Source organism: Phalangium opilio, unplaced genomic scaffold (assembly GCF_054372755.1).
Source record: "Phalangium opilio isolate 3A_F unplaced genomic scaffold, DU_Popi_V2 ptg000209l_1, whole genome shotgun sequence".
Classification (NCBI taxonomy): Eukaryota; Metazoa; Arthropoda; class Arachnida; order Opiliones; family Phalangiidae; genus Phalangium; species Phalangium opilio.
The window spans coordinates 19406655-19427018 of NW_028324217.1; the positions used below are offsets into that span (position 1 = coordinate 19406655).

General features: G+C 35.6%; 3 protein-coding genes and 1 long non-coding RNA gene across 16 annotated transcripts in view; 1 reads left to right on the forward strand and 3 right to left on the reverse strand.

Annotated features, from left to right (window-relative positions):
* Positions 1-7838: 7838 nt before the first annotated feature.
* LOC149621093 (uncharacterized) overlaps positions 7839-20364 on the reverse strand; it is a 28394-nt gene continuing 15868 nt past the window's right edge. Inside the window, exons 2-4 of the mRNA XM_089854694.1 lie at positions 8498-8579; positions 8333-8428; positions 7839-8006 (exon numbers count right to left, since the gene is read on the reverse strand). Of these exons, the coding sequence (XP_089710820.1) occupies positions 7839-8006; positions 8333-8428; positions 8498-8579 (346 nt within the window). The remainder of the gene's footprint in view (positions 8007-8332; positions 8429-8497; positions 8580-20364) is intronic.
* Positions 9994-11551, forward strand: LOC149621094 (uncharacterized). Its single transcript, XM_089855904.1, has 2 exons — positions 9994-10653; positions 10714-11551. Exons 1-2 carry the CDS (start codon positions 10482-10484, stop codon positions 10872-10874), a joined length of 333 nt encoding a protein of 110 aa, XP_089712030.1. The 5' UTR covers positions 9994-10481; the 3' UTR covers positions 10875-11551.
* On the reverse strand, positions 12237-15745 carry LOC149621095 (uncharacterized). 11 transcript variants are annotated; one of them, XR_016375560.1, is made up of 4 exons: positions 15416-15745; positions 15100-15280; positions 13560-15037; positions 12237-13469 (listed from the first exon to the last, which is right to left on the reverse strand). It is a non-coding gene; the product is annotated as an uncharacterized LOC149621095 (long non-coding RNA). The 11 variants fall into 11 exon arrangements; XR_016375559.1 differs by having other exon boundaries at positions 12237-12700; positions 12763-15037; XR_016375557.1 differs by lacking the exon at positions 15416-15745 and having other exon boundaries at positions 12237-12700; positions 14713-14768; positions 14847-15037; positions 15100-15241.
* LOC149621096 (uncharacterized) lies at positions 16056-20212 on the reverse strand. Of its 3 annotated transcripts, none has more exons than XM_089855889.1 (5): positions 19187-19792; positions 18991-19130; positions 18832-18939; positions 16630-18419; positions 16056-16570 (listed from the first exon to the last, which is right to left on the reverse strand). In XM_089855889.1, the coding sequence occupies exons 1-4, from the start codon at positions 19522-19524 to the stop codon at positions 18145-18147; spliced, it is 861 nt and encodes a 286-aa protein (XP_089712015.1). In that variant the 5' UTR covers positions 19525-19792; the 3' UTR covers positions 16056-16570; positions 16630-18144. The 3 variants fall into 3 exon arrangements, with proteins under 3 accessions (XP_089712015.1, XP_089712014.1, XP_089712013.1); XM_089855888.1 differs by having other exon boundaries at positions 16630-18144; positions 18210-18419; positions 18832-19130; XM_089855887.1 differs by having other exon boundaries at positions 18832-19130; positions 19187-20212.

The window sequence follows — 20364 nt, forward strand, 5'->3', positions numbered from 1 at the left end:
TATTTTATCGATTCTTCTACTAATTATAAGACCAGTCTGCCTAGTCAAACATTCAGGAAATACTTCGAATGATTTTAAAATTTAAATTAGGTTCAGATTTTAAGGATAATTTTAAAGAAGGTCCTCCGACCAATCGCGTAACACCCTGCCTTTTTATTAACAAAATTCTCGTGGCACGTTCCGTGTTGAATGAAATTTATCACGAGATTTGATAAAATTCGCGCGCGAAGTGATAATCGTGGCGCGAGACACGGAGCACGGGCCACGAGAATTTTGCTTAAAAAAAGGCAGGGCGTTACGCGATTGGTCGGAGGGCCTTCTTTAAAATTATCCTTAAAATCTGAACCTAATTTGAATTTTAAAATCATTCGGAAGTATTTCCTGAATGTTTCACTATGCAAACTGGCCTTATAATTAGTAGAAGAATCGATTAAAAATCACGTTATTTTCTTCTTCACCCTTCCGTTAATCGCTAAACATTAAATAGGTTAGAAACTTAGAACATGAAATGGAATTACAATTTTTTTCGAAACGAAATCACTGGTTGTTACGTAATTTTAAATACACTCTTTCACATATAGGGGATAATTATTTAGGATATGAATGTGATTAGATATTATAAACAGTCATTAAAAATATATAGTAAAATTGTTAGTCGCAAAACATGCATGTTCTTGCAGAGTTTTAAATGTCTAGGAAAACCTGGAAAATGCGTGGAAATTGTAATTGTGCATATATGAAGAATTCCTCATTCATGCATTGATGTAGCATTCACACACTAAATTAGGCAATCATGTATAGTGTTATGCCGTGCATAGATATCAGAAAAACGTGGTAAAAGCGTTACATAATTTTAAGGGTTATCGTCTCAAGTTCTCAACGCGGCATTTTTAGTTTTTTTTCTAATTATGTGCACAATATTGTTCATGTTATACTCCAAAATCAATCATGATGTTGAATGCCCAATTTTTAGAAAAATACAACCTAAAAACTTTATTGGACAAAACTATTGATTAAATCCACACGATTTATTCAATTATATTGAATATATATTTTTGTCACAATAAAAAGTTGATGTGTAGTCCATAGACAGGGTACAATTTTATTGCCCAAACATTACATATAAAGCGTCAAATTCACAGACTTTTATGTGATTCGAATGCGTAATTTGTTCAATTAATTGATTAACATTATGAGCAGTAAAAAACCCACTCAATATATATGTTCAGTTTTTTAAGCAAATACTTTCCGCCAGTTCACTGGCATATCAGTTGAATGAGAATTCAGTCCAATCGTAATTCTGTTCACATGGAGGATACCGAAATGATTGATTATTGAATTTCTTCTAAATTTGTCATAAGAAAATTATATTTTCTTTTTCCTGTCTAAAATTTTTATCATTATTAAAAAAGAGTCAATTAAGATAGATGCATACCAAGCTAAATTACGAAAAATTATTTTTCACACGAGTCAAGGAAGTTACAGATATTGCATTTTTCTCAAAAAGTTGAAAGATTAAATTGTAATATTGGCTTGAAAGCATTCAATAAAACCTGACCAGGGATAGATTTAATTTTAGAAGTAGGAATGGAGAACGGTTAGTATTTACTTCAGTCTGACTCCTAGCCCAGTATGGAGCCCTTCCCTCCAACACGTAAATTATCTTATTGGCTCACTTAAACTACGTTTTGATGACGTTGCTGACGGGGACGACGAAAAATACGTAGTTCCTTTATACCTCTGTCGCTATGACCCACCTCTTCTTTCATACCCCTCCGTCCCGTGGAAGGGGGTCCGAGACTTTGACAAGCGCCCACATTACTCTGCTCTCCATTCCTACTTCTAAAATTAAATCTATCCCTGGTTACAGATATTGCATTTTTCTGAAAAGGTTGAAATACTAAATTCTAAGGGAGCGGTAGCTCCCTTAGATAAGGCCTGATGACGGCTCTAATGTATAAGGAAGGTTTTTGGATTGGTTTTAATTTTTTTCGTATTAAGTTTATTGTTTTGAAATTTTTCTACTGAACTAAAATCCGGGCCCTTAATATGTGGTAAAAATTTCAAGATGATCCATCCAATAGTTTATTTTATAAAGCATAAAGTTGCTAAGGGTGGTTTTCATTTCCATAGAATTAATCACAGATTTTGGCGAAAAACTAGAGAATCTCCATAGAAATAACATGGGAAATTTTCCAAACTTACCCATTTTGTAACTACCCTTACAAAAATAACTATACGTTTGATAGATTTGAAAACGGTCTTAAATGAAAGCCTCATTTTTAAAGTGGGCGCCAATTTTTGTTTCATTAAGAAAAACAAAGTTTAAGTATTGTTTTTAATAGTTTTAAGTACCTGCTCCGAATTACGTGGTTTACCTTTAAACTGTGGAACTTAAGACTTTTTTGCTTGGGTTAAGTAATAAAGAAAGTCATTCTAGGACTTACGTCGTTTAACTGCGGATAATCAAATTGGTAGGGCAATTAGCTAGCTTAATTGTCATTATAAATTTTGCGCGTCCAACTAATTTAGTTGCAAAGTACAGATTAAACTTAATTAAACAAAATAAGCAATTAAAGATAATTACCAATTATAGGTAATTAAATTTTTACACGAGTCTAAGCTATAACATCTGTTTGTGTACAAGTCTGCGGAATCTGTTTAAGCGCAGACCTACAGAATGTTTTTGTGCAAAGGGGTATAAAATCTCTTTGTGCAGAGGCCTATGCAATCTTTTTGTGCACAGGTCGGTGGAATATTTTTGTTTCCAGGTCTATGGAATCTTTTCGTGCACAGGCCTATGGAATAATGTTTTACACAGGTCTACGGAATGTTTTTGTGCAAATCTGCATGGAATCCTTTTGATTATAGGAGTATGGAATCTTCTGTGCACAGGTCTATGGAATTTTTTGTGCACAAGTTTGAAGAATCTTTACGTGCACACAAGTCTGAAGAATCTTTATGTGCACATAATTCTGAAGAATCTTTATGTGCACATAATTCTGAAGAATCTTTATGTGCCCAAGTGAAAAATCTTTATTTGCACAGGTCTACGACTTCTGTTTGTGCACAGGTCTATGGAATCTGTTTTGCTCATATCTATGACATCTCTTTCTGCGCAAGTCAATAACATTTGTTTATGCACAAGTCAAAAACATCTGTTTGTACACAAGACAAAAACATCTGTTTGTGCACAAGTCTAAAACATCTGTGCACAAGTCTAAAACATCTGTGCACAAGTCTAAATCATCTGTTTGTGCAAAAGTCTAAATCATCTGTTTATGAATAAGTCTATAACACCTGTTTGTGAGCAATTCTATAACACCTGTTTGTGAGCAATTCTATATCACCTGCTTGTGAACAAGTCTATAACACCTGTTTGTGAACAAGTCCATAACATCTCTTTATGCACAAGTCTATAACATCTCTTTATGCACAAGTCTATAACATCTGTTTATTCACAAGCGAGTGACTTCTGTCTGAATGACGGGTCTACGGATTATTTTTGTGCAAATGGGTATGGAATCTTTTTTAACATAAGGGTTTGAAATCTCTTTGAGCATAGGGGTATTGAAAATGTTTGTGCATAACTCTATGGAATCTGATGTGCACATGTCTATAACATCTCTTTTTGCGCGTGTCTACGACATTTCTTTGTGCACAAGCCTGTGATTTCTATTTGTGCACAAGTGTACGAAAATTTTTTATGCACAATTGTATGGAATATTTTTGTGCACAGGTGTACGAACTGTTTTTGTTCACAGGTGTACGGAATATTTTTGTGCATAGGTGTACGGAATATTTTTGTGAAAATGGATACTGAATATTTTTGTGCACAGGTGTACGAGATATTTTTGTGCACAGGTGTACGTGATATTTTTGTGCACAGGTGAACGTGATATTTTTGTGCAAATGGGTAAGGAAAATTTTTGAGCATAGGGATATGGAATGTTTTTGTGCAGAGGTATATGGAATATTTTTGTGTTCATGTGTTCAGGTATATGGAATGTTTTTGTGCAGAAGTCCGTGGAATATTTTTTGTGTACAGGTATATGACTCATGTTTGTGCACAAATATATAGAATGTTTTGTACACCGGTCTAGGACATATGATTGTGCAAAAGTCTAAGGGATGTGTTTTTGCACAAACATTTGACATCTATTTTTGCACAAGTCTATGGTATCTGTGTTTGTGCAGGTCTACAAAATATGTTTGTGCACAAGTCTGAAGAATCTTTATGTGCACAAGTCTACGGAATCTCTTGTGCAAATGTCGATGACATCTCTTTTTGAGCAAGTCTATGAAATCAGTATTTTACACAAGCATATGACATCTGTTTGTGAACAAGTCTATAACATCGGATTGTGCAAAACCGTGTGACTTCTGTTTGTGTACCATTCTGTGGAATCAATTTGTGCACGAGTCTACGTAATATATTTGTGCGCAAATCTATATAATCTATTTATGCGCTAGTTTAAGGCATCTGTTTGTGTACGAGTCTACGGAAAATGTTTGTGCAAATGGGTGTGGAATATTTTTGAGCATATAGGGGTATGGAATGTTTCTGAACAGGTCCAAGGCATGTTTTTCTGCACAGGTCCATGGAATATTTTTGTACACAGGTCTATGTCACATGTTAATACAAAAGCCAATATAATATTTTGGGCATAGGTCAATGGAAGCTTTTTGAGCACAGTTTTATGAAATATTTTTGTGCGCAGGCCTAGGGAATATTTCTGTGCAAATGGTTATGGAATAGTTTTGTGCTATGGGTATGAAATCTTTATGTACACAGGTCTATGGAATCTTTAGTGCGCAGGTCTAAGGAATCTTTATGTGCACAAGCCTATATAATGTTTTGTGCACAGTTCCATGAAATCTTTTGTTCACATCTCCATGAAATCTTTTGTGCACAGGTCTATGGAAACTTGATGAGGACAAGTCTATAGAATGTTTTTGTGCACAAAACTATGGAATCTGGTTTGAACATGTCTATGACATCTGTTGTGCACAAGCCTGTGACTTCCACTTGTGTACAAGTCTAAGGAATTTGTTTGTGCACATGACTACGGAATCTGTGCACAGATCTCCGGAATCTGTTTGTACACAGGCTTACGGCATCTGTTTGTGCACAGGTTTACGGAATCTGTTTCTTTACAGGTCTACGGCATCTGTTTGTGCACAGGCCTACGGCATATTTTTTTGAGCACAGGTCTAGGGAATCTTTTTGTGCACAGTTTTATGGAATCTCTTTGGGCACAGGTCTGTGGAATATTTTTGTGCACAGGTCTTTGAAATCGTTTTGTGCAAATGGGTATGGAATCGTTTCGTACAAATTGGTATGGAATCGTTTCGTACAAATTGGTATGGAATCTTTATGTAAATAGGTCTATGGAATCTTTATGTAAATAGGTCTATGGAATCTTTATGTAAACAGGTCTATGACTTCTGTTTGTAAACAAGTCTAAGACTTCTGTTTGTGCACTAGTCCATGGAATCTGATGTGCACATATCCATGACAGCTCTTTTTGCGCAAGTCCATGACGTCTGTTTGTGCACAACTCTGTGACTTCCGTTTGTGTACAAGTCTTCGGAATCTGTTTATGCACATGTCTACGGTATCTGTTTCAGCACATGCCTACGGTATCTGTTTATGCACATGTCTACGGTATCTGTTTGTGCACATGTCTACGGTATCTGTTTGTGCACAGGTCTACGGAATATTTTTGTGCACAGGCCTACTGAATCTGTTTTTGCAAAGGCCACTGCATCTGTTTGTGCACAAGTCTAAAGAACATTTTTCTGCAAATGGATACGGGATATTTCTGTGCAAATGGATATGCACAATTTTTGTGCACTGGTGTACGAGATATTCTTGAGCATATTTTTGAGCATAGGGGTATGGAATGTTTTTGTGCAGAGGTCCATGGAATCTTTTTGTGTACAGGTATATAACATCTCTTTGTGCACAAGTTTATGACATTTGTTTGTGCGAAAGTCTATGACATCAGTGTGTGCGCAAGTCTATGACATCATTTTGTGCGCAAGTCTATGACATCAGTTTGAGCTCAATTCTACGGGATCTGTTTGTACACAATTATATGACATGTGTTTTCACAAGTCTATGGTATCTGGATGTGTACAGCTCTACGAAATATGTTTGTGCACAGGCAGGGTGACCACAACAAAGCCTTGTAATAGTTATAGGAAAATAGGAAATTTACAATTGATTTACAGGAAATTATAGGAGACTAGCTGTTACCCGCGGCATCGCTTGAGTGTAGTAAGAACTTCCATCAAGTGTGGGTACATTATACTGATTCGACTAATATTTTTGTAGCATCCTAGGAGCGAAGGCACTCGGCGTCGCCCATCAGCTCGTCGGGACATTTTTTATTACTTTACACGCAGACATTCTATAAAGAAGGGTTTTTAAATATCTGGCCGCCATTTAAAATGATGGCAACAAATCGATCCTGAAAGACCATTCAGCCCGTCTATAGGTTAAAGGAATCCAGTGTACTAAATATTTGTGAAATCGGTTGAAACGCGCGGACTTTCTTACAAAGAGAAGATTTGTTACATTTCTGGGCGCCATTTATTAAGATGGCGGCGGATTGGAAAAATCTTTCTTAGTACGCGCCTACTACTTAGGAGTAACGTTCCTCCAAATTTTCAGCGTTCTGGGGCCAGCGGTTTGGGCTGGGCGATGATTATCAGTCAGTCAGGACTTTGATTTATATATTGATTTTTATATTTATAGATGAATATTTAAAAAAACAGGAAAAGACAGAACTACTCTTGAAAAAATAGCAAAATACATAGGTTGCAAATGCTTTGAAAGTAATAAGACAAGATTTACAAAGGAACTTTGGTTTAATTATAATCATAAGTTCGTAAGATATGTTACATAAATTTGTCACTGGTTACTGAGAGCTTGTCTCGAAGTGACGTAAATGAAACGTCATAGATTCTCGTAAAGCGACGCCTGATGAGGCCGTGTCAACGGCTTAGTACAGACTAAATAGGAAGATGTAGTAGAAAATCGCGAGTAGTCAATTCTCGCGTCGTTCTCGAACTAGCTCTCATTTAGTCTCTAGCATTTCGAAATATAGGAAGTGTCATACTTATGGAACGTAATCTTAGAAACATATGCTATAACCTTAAAACATCACAGACTTCCGTGACAAGTATTTTTAGAGGCTTCCATAGCTTTAGCTACACACCTCATGGAATACTAAACTTAAACTTAAAACACGATCGGAATATCTGAATCACAGAAGCGTTAGCCTGTATTGTAAATCCACGGTATCTGATTGCTAGTAGCTAGTGGAAATCGCCATTACTTTCTGTCAAATTTCTGTTTTGAGTGATATATAACAAAACCAAAAGCGAGAGCGCACAAAATATCTACAATTTCAAAAAATAGGAAAATATAGGAATATTATCGAAATTATGAGAACTAATATAGGAAGACATCCGAAAATTGGAAAAATTATAAAATTTAGGAAATGTGGTCACCCAGCACAGGTCTATGGAATATGTTTGTGCACAGGTGTATATATTGTTTATTTTTTTTAGCCTAAGTCTAAGAATTATTGCATCCACTGTGCTTTGCACGTGAAAACGACGGGAAGGCAATTTGAGTTGGACTGGGCGTTGAAGCAATCAAGATTAATACTTCTATAATAGATGTTAGGGCCTTGTTAGTTCAAACGCGGTAACTAATAAACGCGCAACACCACAAGACTTAAATGGAGCGCCTGCTTATTAGTATAAGTTTTAAAATACTAGTTTCTAAACAGTTTTAATTCATATTAAGACTGTAGTGACAGATATTAATAAAAACCATTAAAATGAAAAATGTTCCATAACATCAAATCTTTGATTCTCTTTTCCAACTCTTTATTGACCCTATTGAGTCTTTCAATTTCGTCTATTTGTTTATTTATCGTTAATGTTGATTTCACTCTCTCTTTTCCCATGTTTGAAATTAAAACATTACGCTAAACAAAATAAGAATTCATTTTAACAGTAAATATTCTTTGGACTTTCATTGGCTGAGCGTATTTTAAATGGGCAAGCAAGAAAGAACAAAGGTCCTTGTTGGATTTCTTTGTTACTAAAGAGGGATGTGTTACCAATCCCCTTAGATCAGAGCCAATCCTGATAGGTACTTTCACAAATGAACCTAATTATTCACCCACCCACAGAGTTTGGTTCTACTTTAAGGGACATAAGATTCGACAACTCATCCTGTACATTTAAAATGGGCTATGATACCAAAAGGGTCTCCCATTTCTGTGCTTAATTTCACACTAGTTAAAAATACCTCGGCTTCCAGTTTCCTGACTCGACCATCTCTAGCTTTAACTTCTTTGATAAGATCATCTTTGCTCAAGTTACAATCTTCCTTAGTCTTCATTTCCTAAAAACAAAGTTTCCCTAATTTTGTATTTGCCTTAAACAGCCAATATTGCAATAATTTCTCAAATACCTCTTTAATCGCCACCCTTTGAAGATTTACTAAACTCATTTCGGAATTTTGTGTAGAGCGTTTGTGAGATTGTAAATCTTCCCTAAAATAAAATTATTTGTCAAACAGAGGAAACCGAACATATAACAAGAAAGGTTCCCCAAAAAAATTGTAGCTTTCGCTATCAAAGCTTAGAAAAACATGCTTAGCTAGTTTAAAAGATTGTGACAATTGACCTGGGTTGGCACGCTGGTATCCAGTCCGGTTTTATCCACCTGGATTAAACCGGTTTAAACCACGTTGAAAAATCCAGTGGATTTTTCAAAAAATATAATAATAGAGTACAGCGCAGGCACCATAAAGTGAGATGGAAGGAAAAGTTTGACCCACATGTCTTTACCTCTTTATTTCATTGAAATGGTCCATTCCCATATATTGTGGGTTATTTTGACGCACCCCCCTCCCACTGCTACACCCGAAACTCGTGTGACTGAGTTGAATTTTTCCCAACGCTAAATTGGTTGGTCGGACCGCGCGTTTAGAAAAATCTTTATCAGACCCTGCCCTATTGAAGATAATAAAAATGTCTACCCGGTAGACGGTATGAAAACCCTACCCGACCCGACCAGCAAAAAGTTTTAAGTCATTTTCTAACCCAACCTAGGATTTTCCGACCCGGTATGAGTCGGGTTGTATTGAAAAATCCCTATTAAATCAGGGGCCCTACTCATCTCTAAGGGAAATGTCTATAGTTTTATCAACTTTTATGTACAATAAAAATGATTCTCAATCAGACGGCCTAGTAGAAGACAACTAGCGCGCTAAATGTAAAAAGAAGTGCTAAAATTAAGCACTAAAGAGTAGTTTAAAAAAAGCCGGATGAAACCAATAAAATCCGGTTTAAACCAGCAAAAACCATACCAGTGGCTTATTCAAGAAAAATCCGGATTTTTGCCAACCCTGCAATTGACACTGCAACTTCCTTCAAGATTAGGGGATTCCTCAAACCCATTTTTTGAATACAACCAGCTTCGTATAAATTATTTATTCTGCTAGTATTTTTAGTTTTGCCGCTCTTTAGAGCTGGAAAACTATTGTTCTGACCGCTGCTGGCTGGCTGGCTGGCTTTTTTTTTGCTGTGACCTGAGGAGTTTCGTCATAAATATTTTGAAATTCCCGCGATTTTTAACTGAAAATTCACCCGAAGTTCACGTTACGCCTCATAGGTGGCGTAACGTATTTTATTTCAATTGAAATTATTTTTCCGTCGGTGCGGGGCCTCGAACCTGCGATGTGCCGATCCATACTAGACGCCAGTGAAGGCGCCTGAATCCGTGACTCAACCAACTGACCCACGCTCGCTTAGTACAAAACCCGAGTTAAGTTAGACTGTAGAGTAGAGAGAGATAGAAGCGAGCGGGTAGAAGGATGTGGATCCCTACCCACCCACCCTCCCCTTCCCGGCGCGCGCCAACCAGCTGCAACTGGATTTTGTGGGAGAGGAGAGAGAGTAGAGAGAATTTTCCGGAGGCTTGCGTAGCGCCCGCCAAATTATTTTTTGCAATGTAATTTATATCAATGAAACATACTCATTTAAAGTTAGATAATTATAATTAGCTAATATGATTATTATATTTAAAAAAAAATTATATTTTTTAAGTAATAAATTTAACGATAGTTGCTGAAAGATCCAAATAGAGGGCAACATGAGATGTCATAAATATTAGTTTGTTGTCTCTCTGCCTCCAGGCTCCTATTGCAAGGTCCAAGGCTTAACGGATGATCGATGATTAGATAGTTTAATCAGGTGTTTAAATGTAACTTAATCCCGGCGATACCATGATTAATGACAAACGCAATCAACATACTCATGGTTTAATTAAAGTTAATTAAATTGAATTGGTCAAAGATAATTATAAAATTAAATCAACAACTCAACTATCTGCTCAACGATAATTTGGCTAGTTTTTGTCAGTTATGCTGTTTATTTAAACGTAATTAAACAATGGTTAAATACTGCAGCGTGTATGGGTGTAAATTTCCACGCGACGTTAAATTGTCGAAACAATGGGATATAGCTTTAAAAATGGGTAAGCCACACACCAAGTCCATGGTTGTCTGCTCCCTTCATTTTAAATTAGAGGATTACCGCCTTCAACCGAAATATGAACATTCAGGTATGTTTTAAGCGTATAATATTAATTTAAAACCAATTATAATAAGAGTTATTATTGTAGATAAGTTAAGTTACCCTCCCAGGCTTAGACCCTTGGCTGTTCCTTCCAAAAAACTCCCGTTAAGGAAACATGATCAACAAAAGTTCAAGGCTAATGGGAGATTGGAAAGACTGAAAAAAAAGGAATCAGCTCTCACAATCTCCAACTTTGCATGCAAGTGAAACAGCTGAAATAAATGGACCAGCAGACCCAGAAATTCTAGCTGAAAGATTGGGGATTGATGCGGTTCAACAAACTACCGAGGAAACTACGACCGACAAATGCACCACTCCAAACCCCAATGATAAATCAGGGTTGCCACGGGTCAGGGAGAACCTAGAAAACCTGGAAAAGTCAGGGAATTTGAAAATGGGCCAAAAAGGTCAGGGAAAAGTCAGGGAATTTTATTTTAGTAGGTAAAATTTCTGGGGATAAGCCTTTATTGAAAGAGTAATGAAAGTTTCTCATCCTCTCTTAACACAGAAAACTCTAGAGCAATCCTAAAAAATGTCAAGAATTGTTTTTCTAAAGTTAATGCTCTCTAAAGAAATCTACCAGACTGTTATTTATAGTTAAAATGTTTCTTAATCGTTTTGGTGTGAAAAATACATTGGAAAACTTAATGTAGATCGAGTTTATTTAATTATAAGCACTTAAAACGTGCTGTAAACATTTACACTTTCGGCCTAAAAGGTCAGGGAAAATCTCAGAAAAAGGTCAGGGAATTTGGTTTTGAATATTCCGTGGCAACCCTGTAAATGCATTATGGTCAACACCTTGGAAAATCATACATGTTATGTTAATGCTTCTAATGGAATATTGAATGCCACCTCTATAATTTCATTAACAGGATTACAAAGTACTGTGGCCGTATTCTGCAGAAAAGTTAAGCTCCTCCTTCTGCCCTTGGCTCTCTGGTTGGACCGTCAACCATTGCCCTTGGCCTTTTGATTGGCTACGTCTACCGATGACGTTACTTGCCTTGGCTCAGTGATTGGAGGTTCAACCGGCAAAAATAAGCCTTTGAATTCAGTTCAGTTTGAGTTTCAAGTTGAACCAAATTTCGGTGTAAGGTCAGTGTACAGTGTAAATTTGTCGCCAAAGGTCAGTGCTGCAACCTTTCACCGGAAACGTTTAAGCTATTAACGCCACCTATCATATGAACTGAATAGTAATTTCGTGCCGTCTGCTCTTTTTTAATTTTAAATGACGTCAACGTATTTGAGACAGCTGCTTGTTAAGGTAACATCGTTTAATGTTGAGTAAGTTATATATTTTCACATAAATAATGTGCTTGACATATTTGTATAAAAAATTAAAAACCAATAGTAATTGCCGAATTAAGTATTAAATGTCAAATCTTTCCCTGTTTCCATGTTGTTACTTTGATAACATCGAACCACAACTACCTAAGCGTAATGAAGGCATAACGTGAAGGGCACACAGATTTTTGTGTCAGTAGTTTTATTGGTAATGGTGAAACAGTAATTTTTTCATTCCTGTGTAATTTATCTTCAACTTTTGAAGTTGTAATTACATGTATATTTATATTTTCTAACATTGGTAAGATTTATTTGTAGTTATTGTATTGAATTATACATAGTAATGAAACATGTTTAAAAAACTGAAAAAGGCGCCGCATTCCCTCTATGAGTTGAAGGTTGTACCCTTGTTGGTCATCAGTGACTTAGGTAACACGCCCGAAGAGAGGACAAAGATGTGAAAACATATCACAACGCAGGTAAATGATGTCCACCGCCAACAGAGAACCCTTTCCCGAGGTGACAATGAAAGGCATTCCTCAACAATATTCCACTTGTTATAGAAGAACGTGAAGCTCTGCGTATTGCAAATTTGGTAAGTTCTCGTAATGTATTAACCATGTTATTAACATTATTTTTTGTTGCAGGTGGGTGCAAGCTTCTTGAATAGACTTCCTCCAGTTTTTGCTGAAGATTCCTCAAAGAGCCTTCTGCTTTCCATGAACATGGTGCTCATCCACTTGCCACTGAAGAACACAGAAATAATCATAAGAATGGTTTCTATTCGACGTAGGGTATAATAGTCCACCTTCTGAAAATTTCATTTGGACATTTTTTTGAGATAGAGGGTGGCTGCAAAGTCAGTTAACCATTAAGAGTTACTGCAGTGTGCTTTTAATTTTATTCTTCACTTCAACATTTCATTGTTCTTTTTTCCATCATTCCTTGCTATTTTTTCTGCATGCTTGGCCTTCCTTTATTGTTTCATTTATAAATGGGCTAAACTTTCTTATAGCTTAGTCGCTGCCTAGTAAGAAAAGCAAGAAACGCTCATAGCTTCCGCTAATGCATGTTTGGATGCCCTACTCATGTTTGCGTCTGTTTGGCAAATAATTACTGAAAATTAAAGGTTTAAAAATAAAAGGTTTAGACTGGAAACCGAGAGTATTCAAGCCAACATCATAACCGAAGTGAAATATTGCAGCCTGAAACTAATGACTAGTTTTTGTTTTTTGAAGACATGCTCAAGCGAAGCATGTTCTACTTTACTGTAGATAATTTTCTAAATGCCATGATAGGTTGTTTGAATAACGTCTCCCTGTATTTCGATTATTTTCAATGCTCAATTTGGCATGCACTTTCTTCATGACGGCATGAACTCTCTCTGATTATTGTATTCTCCTTTGTGATTTTATAGTACTCATCGTTGATATTCTATTAATTCATTTTCACCAAAGTTTCTTTAAAGGGTATGAGAAGCTTCGTTTGAAAAACCTCTGATTTATATAGCAATTACTGTGAATTCAAAAATATCAAGCTTTTAATTCTCCGATTTTTGGCAATATGCATTTGAAAATGCTTCATATGAAATTATTTAAAATCCACCTTTTAAAAGTTTTTAAGAAAGGCTACAACGTTTTCTTGTTTTTGACGTCACACACGCGAGATGGTGTCACTCTCTCCGCTATCAAAGCATGGACAGAGCTCGAGACACGTATAGCTCGCGCTCGTACTGGCGCATATAGGTTTCCCCGTGTGATGTCATAAACCAACCGAACAAGCTGACAAGACAAAATGATTTATACTGTATATCGAAACTGAGTTTTCGTGATTTTCCAATGGATTTTAAAAATAGAAACTTTGGTTCAATTATATTAAAAACTTTATATTTTGAAAGTAGAGACTTGAAAGTGTAATATAATACCACGTTCGTGCTAAAATATGATATGAAATTGTAAATTTCCATACCCTTTAATTTCCAATTTGACACGTACTTTTTTTCATTCTCTCATTATAAATAGTTATTTTTTTCGCGTTTAATGCATTTAATTTATTACATGCGCTATTTGCTTGTATTTTATGATTTATTTCTCGCATACGTGTTAGTTTACTGTTAACTTATATTGTAATTTAGTAGACGCTTCATTTAAAGAGCCAATTAAATTTATTGCATGGGTTATATGCATGGATTGAATAATTTATTAGATAGACTTCATAACATTTTTTTAAATTATTTGGATTTTTGTTATCATTGACTGTTATTAAAAGGGTTTGTGAGCCTGTGTGGATAGTGCTTGTCATCCTCCCTAAGTGGGGAGCTAAGCCGGGGAGGGGTTTAAAAAAGACAAAGTCTGTTACCGCCTTTAATGCTTTAAAACCGTTAATGGCATGTTTTTAATCTGTTCACATTAGAATTATGTTGATGATGTCTAGCCTTTACTCAAGAGGACATTATTTATAACCAGCATGCCAGCACCCAATCAGTCCCGATACACTCTCAAACCCAAAAATTCGGCAATTTATTTTCCACTTTACATATTTCTGACTGTCAATAGTTCATTGCTCTTTTCTGTTGCATGATTGCAATTTACATCCTCCGAAGTCTTCATGACCACATACCTATTTTAAATATAACTTGAACTATTCTATTGTCAGAGCCAATAGTGGCTTAGACTGATGAAGACCCTCGGGTCGAAAGCTTTCCGCTTGTTATATTTATTAGAAAAATTTTACTTCTAATAAAGTATTACATCATTACCATGAGTTTTTCTTCGCAAAATTAGTCTTTCTCTATTCTATTGTCATTCATTAGACCTATTTCAGATTTACCATATTCATATTAAGAGCAACAAAGGGGTGATTATACCAATTGCTGCATACTGAAATGCTTACTTTTCAAGTAACTGTTCATTGGGAAGGTGTAAATATGGTTACTGGTTATGTTTTATAAGTTATGTCGTCATGCAGTTGTAAAGCGCTAAGCGGGTGATCCGCGACTTCCAGTGTTAGTTGAGAGGCGCAAATGGCTTGACACTCAGTGTCTGGATAAGCTTGTTCATCAGCAGTTGGAAGATATACCTCGTCTGAGAGAGGAAAGGATAAATATTGATTAAAGGGTATGGGTGTGTCTCGCTCATCAACACACCATTCCATGAGAATATGATAAGTGCGAAATTGTTAGATTCACAAGAGCATGAACGAATCATGGAGTTGCTCTTGCTAAGTGCGCAAATAAGGCTTTAACCATTCAGTTACCACGGCCGATCAGCCCTCTCACTTTTTTCCTGCAGTGACTTCTTTCCTGCGATCGACAGTTGCCACACAATCTGAACAAGTAATAAATCATGAAAGAAATAAATTAAATGGTGTGTTTTTATTTAAATCGGATTTTTAAGGGGGGAAATTAAAGAGTTTAGTTGAATACTTCATAAATTAATTAATCCTTCATATATTACACTCACCACTTTACTCGACACGTTGATCAACGTCGGGAGGTTGATAAAAAGTGTTGAAATGTCGTCTGCTGTAAGTGCGTTCAGCACAGAGCGTTACCGAAGCAACCATTAAAACCGGTGTTTAACCGGTAACTCATTTGTCAGTTTATGAAAAAACATTTTGAATTTGGTGTATAAATTTAATAGTTTACATCTGAGTCTGCGCGGAATTTGCACCAATCACTGAGCCAAGGCATGGAACGTCATCAATAGACGTAGCCAATTAAAAGGCCAAGGGCAGTGGTTGACGGTCCAACCAGCGAGCCAAGGGCAGAAGGAGGAGCTTAACTTTTCTGCAGAATACGGCCGCTGGTCTATTTGATGCGATCATTAAAAATATTAACAGTAAGTTCATACCCCTTTTTCATGGACAAATAAGGTAGAGAGGGCCTAGAATGGGGGAAAGTACGAGTCTCGAGATAGGGTATTTTTGACACTCATGAAACTAAAACTTGGCATTTGATTTCATTCACCGCTCTATCAGCTTTGTTTGGAATAAGTAAAGTTCAGACCTCAAATCATTTTAAATTAACTCTTACGCAGTTCCCAAGCTTGTTAAAACCCGTGAAAAAAAATGCAAATAAATAATGAACCAAGACTCCTGACATTTTGTAAAACAATTTTATTTAATAAATTTGTAAGATTCTATCACATTTTAAGGAACTTAAAAATATCTCTTCAGCCTTATTTGCGCCATTACATTCCGTCCTTTTTATTCCATTTCGAATAATTTGGAATGTAGTAATTAAAATAAGCAAAAAAACCTTTTAAAATAAGTAATTTATAATCTTGGTAAAAGATTGTTAGTAAATTTTTGGTCTTTAGGCACATCAATAACAAAACAGTCATCTTCCAGTTTGGAATAAATTCCAAAATGACAACTTTGAAGTCCTAAAGGGGCCAAACTAAGTTGCACTTGCCCATAATACATTTGTTAGGGTTTCAAAGAAAATGTTCCGTCCTTCTTGATTACGTAAGGAGTTTTCTTGAGGACTGTTTCTAAGTTTCCTTTTTCACCAATGACTGGACACTTCATTTCGACCAAATTATCGTTGACTAGACCGTCAGGGGAACACCCCAAGAATGGATAAGAAGGGTTGACTTCAAAGCCAATCTTCGGTACTTTTAAATTAGACTTTTTTTAAAGCAACAAGTGTTTTTTTTCGTTTGTAATTCCATACTGTGTGAATTCATTTCAATTAAAGTTTGACTGAAGAGCTTTTTGAATTTTTTCAGTAGGATCTTTTGGAAAATATGTGTAATACTCGTAGCAATTTTGACAAGAGAGAGAGCAACATGTACTAAACAAAACAAAACAGTATTACCAATTTTTATACTCATGTTATGACCAAGGCTTAAGAGTTTACATAACTAATCTGGTTAATATTAGGGTGATTAGGTTTTCAACACTTACCATTTTTGAAAATATTCTCTTCTGAAAATTGTGGTTCATTCATTGCAAGAAATTTCGAGTACTAATTTTCATTTGGCACTGAATTATAAGTTTAAACGTCACATACACTGCCGCTGATGCAGATGCTACAGGTCTCAGCCTCTCAGGCCTGCCATTTTTTCCCCCCTAGATCAAGCTTCGCGTTTTCTCCGGACGGTGGCACTAGCCTAGTGAAACTTTTCGTTCTAGGCGCGGAACAGCCATGGAAATAACACAGGTTTACAGGTCCAAAACCACTTTATTAATTACTCAGACTAGTTTTTTTATTCAAAAACCGAGGGTCACGAGTCCTAGGGACTTGTTTATTAATTCTAAATTTTGTAAAATATTGAAAGGGGACCAGTTTATTAATTCAAGGTTTTCGTCAAATTTCGACTCCTTTCACATTGCAAGGAGTCTTAATCTTATTTCCGAGTTATCTCTACTCCTAGTCGTAGTTTCAGATTCAGTACAGCGTTGCCAGACGTACGATAATTTTGGTTGAAAATCGATGTAAAACAATTTTATTTTATAAATTTGTAAGATTCTATAACATTTTAAGGAACTTAAAAATATCACTTCAGCCTTATTTGAATATTTGCCCCATTACATTCCGTCCTTTTTATTCCATTTCAAATAATTTGGAATGGTGAGAACTACCGAGGAAACTACGACCGACAAATGCACCACTCCAAACACCAATGACAACAAACGCAATCAACATACTCATGGTTTAATTAAAGTTCATTAAAGGCTCAATTTGAATTGTTCAACGAAAATTATAAAATAAAATCAAGAACTCTAGGATAATTAGTTTTAATTACAAAATGAAATCAAACACTAGACGATAATTGGAAAGTGAGATCAGGAGTATGGAATGTAATTTATTTTTATTTTTTTATTACAGTTTAAGAAATGTAATTCGTTTTCAATTACAGTAAAGTAATTTATTTTTTTTTAAATTCAGAGCAGAAATGAAATTTATTTTATTACAATGAAAAATTATAACCAAGTATTTGGGCGCAGAATTATGACTAAATATTATAGCGCATAATTATAACTAATTATAACGAGCCTGGAAGTATTAGAGCGCAGAATTATAACAAAATATTAACTTAGTGCAGAAATATTAACTTCAGTCTTAACAAAAAACAACAGAATTGTTGCGTTTCACAGTAAGAGCACCCATACTGCTTGATGGGTGATTATTACTATTTTTTTTTTTTTTTTTTTTTTCACTCTGGATCTTCAGATTTGGATTGTCCTAAAAAGGAATTAGTATTATTCGCCTGAAGTGTGTACTAATTTCAATTGCAGAACATTTCTTACCACTCAAATTCACTTCTTTCTTGCTTAAACTTTCATTCATCTCAAAGAAAGAAATTTTGTCTTCATTATTTGATGAAATTTTTTCTTCCTTGTTAAGTGAAGTTTCCTTTTTCTCAGATGACATAGCCGTTTTTTTATTGTTAGTTTTTTTATCTTTGTTTTCACAGGAATCTATTTTTTTTGGTTTAGGGGAATCTTCTTCTGATAAATCTAGGAAATGGAAATACATGATATTATAGGATATTGGCCAAGCTTTGATTTTTAGAAACAAGTTTTTGCAAATTGAGTAAAAATAAGCTGAAATAGGGGTTAAATTTAATAATAAAGGTAAACCATAATGGCTGACAGTTCTCTGCAGTCCTAACATCTAGAACTCAACATGACCCCAACAACTTCCAGCTGATATCAAGCATGCAGTTTGGTCAAATTCAGTTATAAACGAGTTGCGACTGTACATAAAGGGCAAAACAAAGCCAAGTAAAAAAAATCGTTCTCAAATATATATAAGATATTGTGCAATTAATGGTTTATATAGGAATAGCCAAAAAATATACCATTTATCAGAAATTATAAGAACACTAAGCTTCACAATTGAAATTCATCTTCTATTGATACCACTTACCGAACACAGCTATTTCTTTGCTTTTCTTGTTAGGAGAATCCAACAAACTTTCAGGAATTTGGCTAAATATAATGTCAATATCTTCTTCTTTAATACTCGAAGACGCTTCTAAATGAACTAAATTAAAATTTGTAAATGAATTTAACAAACATTGCCAACCAGAATGAGAGCGCTTCATTGTTGGAGAATACTGATATGTTGACTTTGATGGAGAATACTGATATGTTGACTTCGATGGAGAATACTGATATGTCGATTTTGCCGGAGATTTCATTGGACTGATTCCAACTTTTCTTGCTCTACATAACAAAACATTTTGTGAATTCATTTATTATTTTTACCAACTTTCACTTACTCTTCATTATTGAGGTTTAACATGGAACGTTTCTTGACAGAATAAGCAAACTGACTTCGTCTTAGATCTTTACTCATATTCCACGCGAAATAACTAGCATGAATGGCTGATTTATAATCAGCGTATGCAGTTGTGCCGCCTACTTGACATAAAACATTCTCAAGAAGATATGGGTCAACAAAATTGATATACGCGAAAGCGCAAAGTTGTACAATTTGATCATTAGATTCGGAATGTTTTGAAAGTATAATTCGCCTGATATTTTCAGGCCACAAATTACGGGGACCAACGATGGCTTCCATTTCTAATAGGGCACTTTTATACACTCTTGATGCCATAACAAAAAGATTTCGTTTTTAGTCCTCACAGAAACAAAGAGAAATAATACTTATTATTCTTAAAAATTGCGCTACAGCCACCGAAACTTCGACGCATCAACCGTCACTAACAGCTACGTTTATTCAGTGTTCTATTTTAATTTAAGTTATACTAATTATTTTTAAAAATTGCGCTACAGCCACCGAAACTACTACGCATCAACTGCCAGTCGCCACTCACAACAAAGAGATTCTAGAAAATTCTTTTTCTAACGACTTGACACGTGACAACCGCCAGTCGCCACTCACAACAAAGAGATTCTAGAAAATTCTTTTTCTAACAACTTGACACGTGACTTTACTTGCACAAACGTGGAGAGCTGGACATAAGAATTATGCCGTTTTCCACCATGGAGCAATAAATGATAAGACTCGCTGTTACATGAGGAAATTTAATGGGAGTAATATTTTAACTCCCATAATTTTGCTCCATGTGAATCAGTATTAGACTGCCAGCTGTGACGCAGTCCTTACAAAGGGGTGTGGTTCTTCTAATATACATTTTGCTTCATTTTCCTTACCATATATGGTATGGTTTGAGTTTTGGGCGTTGTGAAAAAAGGCGCGGCGCGCGTGTCGTGTAACTTCTGCCAGCTGTGACGCAGTCCTTTCAAAGGTGGTATATGGTTCTTCTAATATATATTTTGCTTCATTTTCTTTACCATATATGGTTTGAGTTTTGGGCGTTGTGAATAAAGGCGCGACGCGCGTGTCGTGTAACTTAAAATAGACGACGCGGAGTCATTGTTCGAACAACCACAAAACTTGACAAGGAAAAAACGGCTTCCTCTATCCTCTTCT

Bases quoted from the DNA above. Each gene is read 5' to 3' on its own strand.
- LOC149621094 (XM_089855904.1), top strand. From the start codon at position 10,482: ATGGTTAAATACTGCAGCGTGTATGGGTGTAAATTTCCACGCGACGTT. The intron at 10,654-10,713 runs GTATGTTTTAAG...TTATTATTGTAG, and splicing joins ACCGAAATATGAACATTCAG to ATAAGTTAAGTTACCCTCCC.
- LOC149621096 (XM_089855887.1), bottom strand. From the start codon at position 19,524: ATGGCATCAAGAGTGTATAAAAGTGCCCTATTAGAAATGGAAGCCATC. The intron at 19,131-19,186 runs GTAAGTGAAAGT...TTTGTTATGTAG, and splicing joins TTAAACCTCAATAATGAAGA to AGCAAGAAAAGTTGGAATCA. The intron at 18,420-18,831 runs GTAAGTGGTATC...TCCATTTCCTAG, and splicing joins CAAAGAAATAGCTGTGTTCG to ATTTATCAGAAGAAGATTCC.